The following is a 7,591-nucleotide window of genomic DNA, read 5'->3' as shown; positions in this document are numbered from 1 at the left end:
CTAAGCTTTTAATTGGATTTTATGATATGTAATATAAGCAAATTCAGTTATCTACGCGAGTGACAGGCAATAAACAAGATAATTCATTACGACATACAGAATACACGTAATCATAAATAGAATAGATAGCAATTAATTACGGTTTAATTAATAACGACTATCTTATTCAGTTATTCATTTTCATGTTCCACCCTTCTAATTTCTTTACGTTTCCGGTTCCGGTCTCCCAGTTTCTCTTTGACAAGCTACTTTATTTATAGAGTTTGGCAGGTCAAACTATTCTGTGTGTAGAAAACAAAAATCAGTGTGTTGCGATAGAAACCGTGAAGTGTAACAGTTACATACTATTTAGGTGCAATAAAAAGGGAAATTATTTAAGGATAATTCGAAAGTGAAATTTCTCGCTTTTATTATCTGGCATTCGCGTCATGGTTGCTATGAAAATGTCAGCTCAGTGGTGATTCATTCGTTCATTAGTTGGCTTTTCATCTGTTTTTTAGTACTGCATTCTGCTCGACGAGCAGGTAAGTATATATGCATTCGTTGATTGTTGATAAATTTAGATTATTAATAATGGCTATGGTTAATAATGTTCATTTATACACTTTATTTGTATACGTATCCAACGAATTAATGAAGGTTAAGTAGGTTAGGAAGGTGAATAAATACTCTTGTCGCCGGGTTGTTGCATGTACGAATTTTAAAATGTACAATAAACGCTTGGAAATTTTAAAACTACGTTAAATTTTAAAAAGCATCATTGATTTATTTGTTATTTTATTACTTAAGTTTTAAATTGATACAAATTTTAACAATAATATGTTGAAAATGCCTTTACTGTAATGCCATCTTAATATATTCTGTGTTCTTAATCAATGTATAACAATCATAACAAGTTTTGCTTAAAGTTTTTCAAAACAGCTGTGTTTAGATTTTTTTACGTGTAATTTTGTGATTTTATGGCCCAAAATACCGCCGGTAATCGTGTTGTGTGCACATTGAATATATTTTGTATCCAGGATGATGGAGGAACCATTGAGTCAAGCTGCATCACCATCCGGCGATAGTAATTTTTCTGGAAGTGGAGAAATAAATTCAACCACTATATTGAGTTTAGACGAAAGAACATTAGACATTAATGCACGGCATGCTTTGAATGCATTTAGAACACCGCCGACTAAAAAAGCAAAGAGAGTGAGATTTTTTAGAAATGGAGATAAATTTTATACTGGTATCGTGATGGCTGTGACTCCAGAAAAGTATCGGAGTTTTGATAGTCTAGCCTCGGATTTAACAAGAGCTTTAATATCAAGCGTCACTTTACCGAATGGCGTTAGGGCAATTTATACTATGGATGGAAGGAAAGTTCAAAGTATCGATGATTTAGAAGATGGTAAATGGTATGTAGTTTCCGGGCAAGGAGAGATTTTTAAAAAGGTGGAATATTCATCTATGAAAGTAAGAAGAGGCAGTTCCCTGTCCGGTTTACCACAATCTCCAGCTGGTACAGGTAGACAAATAAGCGCAATACCATTGTGCGTAAAAGCAAGAATAATTACTTTAATTCGACACGGTACAAAACCACGCAAAGTTGTGCAGCTTTTACTGAACAAGAGAAATGCTCCGAGTTACGAACATGCTATGGAGGCAATTACAGAAGCAGTAAAATTAGATTCCGGAGCAGTGAGAAAAGTGTTTACGCTCTCAGGGCAACAAATTAACTCTTTGGAGCAATTCTTTGGAAGCGATGATATATTTCTGGCCTATGGCCCTGAAAAATCAAATCAAGAAGATTTTGAGTTAGACTTTGAAGAGTCTAAGATCATTCAAAGCTTTCGAAGATGCCCGTGGTCGTCGAAAAGACAAAGTGGTCCAATGCCTAGAATGCCAAACAAATTTGGAAAAAAGACGCTTAATACGCCACAAGTGCGCACACCAAGTTCTTCTTCATTGATATTGCCGCAACCATTACGTTTACACTACACGGTTGGCCATGAAATCGGAAATGGAAATTTTGCAGTTGTTAGGCATTGTATTCATAAGTAAGTACTTAATTTACATTACTTTTACCGATAATATCACGACATTTATTAACTTCAAATTAAATCTTTTTTCTGTCTACAATATGAGATTGGCAAAATTCTCATCTACATAACGAATAGCGAAGAAAAGATAAATAAATTTTGATTCGTTTTGTCGAGTACAAATTATAATCTGAATTTTACAGTTAAATTGTGTTTCGCAAAGTTTTTATTTATTATCTATTATTTGAATGAAATTCTGTCTAACTCTGATATTTATACAATTCGTCTCACGCGGAGGACGCCAGAGACTTTACAAGGAAGTGCTTTTTAGATCAACAGGTGCAGAGTATGCAATGAAAATTGTGACTAAGTACAAATATAAGGGTAAAAAGGCAATACTGGTTAACGAAGTAGCGATTTTACGAGAACTTTGTCACCCGAATATTATTAGTTTAATCGCCGAACAAGACACTCCCGACCAATTGTTTTTAGTCCTGGAGCTCGTGAAGGTACATCCCCACAACGAAACTGTTTAATTTAACTACTAGAAGTTTTATTTAAATAATAGAATATTATGTGTGTGGATTACCTTAGGGGGGAGATTTATTCGATGCAATTACTGCTGCAACAAAATTCTCAGAGGCGGATGCTAGTTTGATGATACGACATTTAACGTCCGCATTAGCTTATTTGCATTCGCTTAACATAGTTCACCGTGACGTTAAACCCGAGAATCTTTTAGTGGAGATGGATGGAAGCCATGTTAGATGTTTAAAACTAGGCGACTTTGGACTTGCTCAAGTCGTAAGGAAACCTTTATACGTGGTTTGTGGTACACCCACGTATGTTGCACCAGAAATTCTAGCAGAGACTGGATATGGGTTGAAGGTATATTAATTATCAAAAAGTATTTTCCTAAGCATGGAGGTGGACACTTATCTACCTGTTGCGTATTCTCGTATCGTATTCCCGCCACGTATCAAAATTTGGTACAAAAATGGAATCGACACTCTTTTGTATAATTAAGGATCTACATGGTATTCGGTTCAGCTAATGAAAATGATAGAATAGCAAAATAAATGTATTCCTTTCTTTGGAGCATATAATGAATCAAATCGTATGAGATGACTGCTATTGTAGACAGTCGCAGAAGGAATTGATGACACTCTGGGTTTTCACATTTCTGTAGATCGTATCTTCCGTTTCGATATGGATTATGTAGCGACGTAATAGGAAAATTGCACCGTATCGTATCACTGAATAATACGCAACGGCGATACGATATGAAGATACATAACAAGCCGATATGTCAAAAGGCGAAATAAAAAAAATTTTTTCAGATCGACGTATGGGCAGCTGGCGTAATATTGTATATCTTGCTTTGCGGTTTTCCGCCGTTCGTTTCGCTCGATCACAGCCAAGAAGAATTATTTGAACGTATTTTAAGCGGTCAGTACATATTCACATCTCCGTATTGGGATAACATATCAGATTCTGCCAAAGAGTTGATCTCAAACATGCTGCAAACGCAACCTGACTTAAGGTTCAGCGCGGAGGATGTGCTTGACCATCCGTGGCTAGCGGTAACTGTCATTAATTATTAGTTTCTTATAGAAACCCCACTTCTGTTCCTTTGCATGGCTTACCTTTTCACTGAGAGTAACACAAAATATTATCTTTGCAGTAGGTATGGTGGATCTGTTCTTTTCTTTTTTTTTTTATTATTTATTTCATCATAGATATTCAATTTTGATTAGGTATATTTTTTTATTAATTTGCTCATTAGTTCTCTACAATTGTTTATTATGAATTAGTATAGAATCAAATGCTTACTAGGAGTGTGGTCGGTAGTTTGAAATTCGGGTGAAAATCGTCAAGAAATCGGCTAGTTCAGAGCAGAACCCGGTATTTGTTCGAACTTGCGTTTCAAGCTACCTGTCCACCCCTAATGCTTACCTGTTAAACAGCTTTATCCTTGGCTATTTGAACACGGTGCTAGGCAGGCTTTAGTAGTGGTTTGCTGTATCTGTAGCAGTGCTTTTTTTTTTCTTTTGTTCCGCCTCTGTATATCAGCAGAGCTTTCTAGGAGGCGAGCAGACCACAGCAACAACATCTACCTACCCATCGGAGCAACACTGGGATCAGCAGTGTAAGCCGATAAGATTGGCGACTTTCGAGTTTGATTACAAGAATCAAATACGATGTGACAGTCCGCGAGACGAAATTGACGGTACACCTGACAACAGAACGAATATCAGGAGCAAGTGGAGCGAAGTTTTGTTGTCGTTAGAACCAGGAAATATTGACATACTTCATAATATCGATCAGGAACAAGAAAATTTGAGTCAGGACGAAACTGTTTTTAATAACGGGAATCCTAGCGACGAGGAACCTGCGTCTTTTAGTGCAGATTGTTTACAAGATATACATACCCTTAGTCAGTCTATGCACAATCTTATAAACAATTTAAACGAGAAACAGCTACACGAGTATCGTTCAAATTCGTCGAGTAGTGAGTCTTCGTTTACGAACAGTGTTCCTAAGAATTCAATATTGTTAAGTAGGTATCAAAATGCTGCTTCGATCGAAACCGATATAACTTGTGACAGCAATCAAGTTGATGAAAATATGTCCCATCACAATAAACGAAATTCCAGCGAGATCAATTCTACGCCTATTGTGTCAGACATGTCAACCAATAGCAATGTACATGGTTTTGAAACACCTAGATCCACTAATTCAAGGGTAAATAAAGAAAGATACAGGCGGAAACATCTTTACGACAATTTAATATTTTCTGAGCAGATTTCTTCCAAATTAGCGAGCGACGACATGAAAAATTGTAATGTGCTTTTGTCGTCAACCGACAGCTTAACCGGTAGTTCTAGCAACGACATCCAGACATCGGATAGCTTCGTGAATATTCAATTTGCACAATTAACACTGGATCAAAGATCGAATTCGACTCAAAGTATGGAGTCGACCGACAGCTTTGAGAATATTCGCTTTTCTTATAACCAAGAACCAAAGACTGATAATTTTAAACGAAATTCTGCAAAAAATTCTCCGTTGATAAATCAGGAAAAGTCGGCGACAAAGATATTGCAAACGCCAACGACGTTGAACGTAAACGCTTCGAAACCTTCGAAATCGAACAACTTGCCGAATAACAAGAAAAATTCATTGAAAACGCCGGATGAATCTAAATGCACGAAGAACGAGGTAGTAAAACTTAGACGTGAAAAGTGTACACCGAAGCACGATACAGATTCGAGGATACCGACGAAGAATAAAAGGTTCAGTTGCTTTTTACCATCTTCTGCGAAAAAGGTTTCCGAGTCTGTTATAGTTAGTGACAAAGTGATTTCTGTTAATACCAGAATAGGTCGGAAGTTTAGTTCCACCGACGAATTACGCGAGGAGAAACAAAAGCAAAGCGTGAAATCGAAAAGATTCAGTTTGTATTATACCCCGCAACCGTTGCGAAAATATTACGAGGGCGATACGAAGGCTGGGAAAAATACGTGCAAAAGTGTGTCAACGAATCGTAATGACCGGCAAAGCAATGGAAGAACACCGGACGTAAACAGAAAGAAAGACGACGTATCGGAGCCCGATGACAAGGACATCGTGAAAAGTCGGAGGTCAGTTGTAGAATGTACAACAGCTGCCGCGAGAAGTAAATTTAGCAAGCAGAGTGTTCATGTCAGGTCCAGTATTGTAAATCCAACTGTAATGACCAGTAGAACAAAATGATCGTAATTAGTTATATTTATACATTGAGAAGTAACTATCGACGCGGAACAGATCCGCCGACAGAGTCCAAAGTTGTAATAATTATTTTAATGTAAGCGCAAAAGTCGATTTAACCAAGGACGCGATGCCATTTGTTTTTAGACTTTGAATACATCGATGTAAATCGATCATTCGGATTAGAACATGTGGGCTTCGCACGTAAACGAGACATGCCAAATGCATTTAAGTAGTTTATTCTATATTTGATATCTATATTTGATTGTTGTACGTAGTACAAGTATCAGACTAAACTAGGTAACAAAAAAAAAAAAAAAATACTGCGCTTCGTTTTCAACCGGACGTAAGCAAATAGCGAAGTACCGATTGTAGCCGAACAAAAAAAAACTGTATTTGACGATGCACAATTCCTTGTGGCAAGTGACAGAGGGCGACAGCGCGAACAATTATGCGTAATATTTGCGTAGCTTGTTGCATACACTTGCTCAAAAGTAATTCGACTAATATTAGAGTAAATATTTTTGTAAAATATTGTACGTGGATGTTATGAGAGCAATACAAGCAGACTGGTGATAATTAGATCAAGGAACCTTAGGGAACGTAAAGTTGAATATCGGGACAAGGAAAGAATTGATTCAATAATGTATGATGCTTCTCGTATGAGATTATTTTTGTAGAAATTACGTATCGTACATAATACTTACATAGGCGTCTTTCTCCCTTTGTCGCTTGAAATGTACTTTTGAGGTTATGCCCCCCTCCCCCCCTCGCTACAATTTCCATATTTTTTAATGCAATCATTAATATTTACTATTTACTATAATGATGTATATATATATAACGAGTAAGAGATTCATACAAAGTTGTTTAAGTATTATCATTGCTATTCGTTTTTGTAATTTGTAACCCGCGTGCGAAAATGTACTTTATCGCAAAATTTCGTACTAGAATGAATTCGTTTCTAATGAAGGTTAAGATTTTTATGGTAAGCATAATTACTTCGCAAACGCGTGTACGGCATTATCGTAGTTTATAGAAATTTTAAAGTGATTTACGCCAAATATTGAAATCGACTATTTATATTATTATGTGTATATGTATTTACTACACGAAATTCCCAATCATCTTCGATGCTATTTTATTTGCCTTTATTTATTTTTTTTTTTCTTTTCTAATTAAATTTGGTGTAATCATGTTGATACGTACGCGTACACTTTCCAGTTGGCTGTAAATTATCTGTAATCATTAAATTTCTTTCAAAATATTGATTAAAAGACAAATACGGCAATAACTGTTGGCGATGTCTTGATTTATAATTTCCCTCAACAACCATTTTTTAACGTTTGTTTACAAATTTTACCCTTGCTAATGTGTGAAGTTTTTTTTATTATTATTCTGTATTTTTTTTTAATCGTTCGGTTGTATATTTATTTATTATTGTTTTGACACGATATTGTCTATTAGGCAAAAACGAACGAAACATTTGCATTGTGGGATCGGGAAGATAATGACTCCGCTCTGTTCCGTTCCGCACAATTGTATTGTTGCTGTCGTACAACGACGTGACTCGTGGTGCGGGTTACGCTCGACTCTCTGGTACGATCATCACCACCGTACCAAGAGGCCTTCAAAAACAAAAGACGGTCAGAGACGACGACAACGGCTTTTCGGCTCACGCGGCTCTGGTCGTCTCGTGTGCAACCATACATTGTAGCGGCTTCGAACGGCTAAGGCGTATGTGGTGCCTTGGCCGCCACAGCATAATCACAATTTCCAATAATATCGTTTTATTAAAATTTCATTTGAAATATTGA

At 36.5% G+C, this 7,591-nt stretch overlaps 1 protein-coding gene across 3 annotated transcripts; it reads left to right on the top strand.

The window, feature by feature from the left end:
• Nucleotides 1-282: 282 nt before the first annotated feature.
• LOC122400945 (probable serine/threonine-protein kinase MARK-B) lies at nt 283-6,901 on the top strand. 3 transcript variants are annotated; one of them, XM_043402744.1, is made up of 6 exons: nt 283-524; nt 1,020-2,042; nt 2,356-2,533; nt 2,619-2,912; nt 3,365-3,607; nt 4,101-6,901. In XM_043402744.1, the coding sequence occupies exons 2-6, from the start codon at nt 1,021-1,023 to the stop codon at nt 5,778-5,780; spliced, it is 3,417 nt and encodes a 1,138-aa protein (XP_043258679.1). In that variant the 5' UTR covers nt 283-524; nt 1,020; the 3' UTR covers nt 5,781-6,901. The 3 variants fall into 3 exon arrangements, with proteins under 3 accessions (XP_043258679.1, XP_043258677.1, XP_043258678.1); XM_043402742.1 differs by having other exon boundaries at nt 4,098-6,901; XM_043402743.1 differs by lacking the exon at nt 283-524 and having other exon boundaries at nt 888-2,042; nt 4,098-6,901.
• The last annotated feature ends 690 nt before the right edge of the window (nt 6,902-7,591 follow it).

Source organism: Colletes gigas, unplaced genomic scaffold (genome assembly GCF_013123115.1).
Source record: "Colletes gigas isolate AHSC1104 unplaced genomic scaffold, ASM1312311v1 Colletes_gigas_Sc00020, whole genome shotgun sequence".
NCBI lineage: Eukaryota > Metazoa > Arthropoda > Insecta > Hymenoptera > Colletidae > Colletes > Colletes gigas.
This window is presented reverse-complemented; position numbering and strand designations above follow the sequence as displayed.

Coding starts and splice junctions, on each gene's coding strand:
- LOC122400945 (XM_043402742.1), top strand. CDS start 1,021: ATGATGGAGGAACCATTGAGTCAAGCTGCATCACCATCCGGCGATAGT. Junction 2,043..2,355: donor GTTAGGCATTGTATTCATAA/GTAAGTACTTAA, acceptor AGTGCTTTTTAG/ATCAACAGGTGCAGAGTATG. Junction 2,534..2,618: donor TAGTCCTGGAGCTCGTGAAG/GTACATCCCCAC, acceptor GGATTACCTTAG/GGGGGAGATTTATTCGATGC.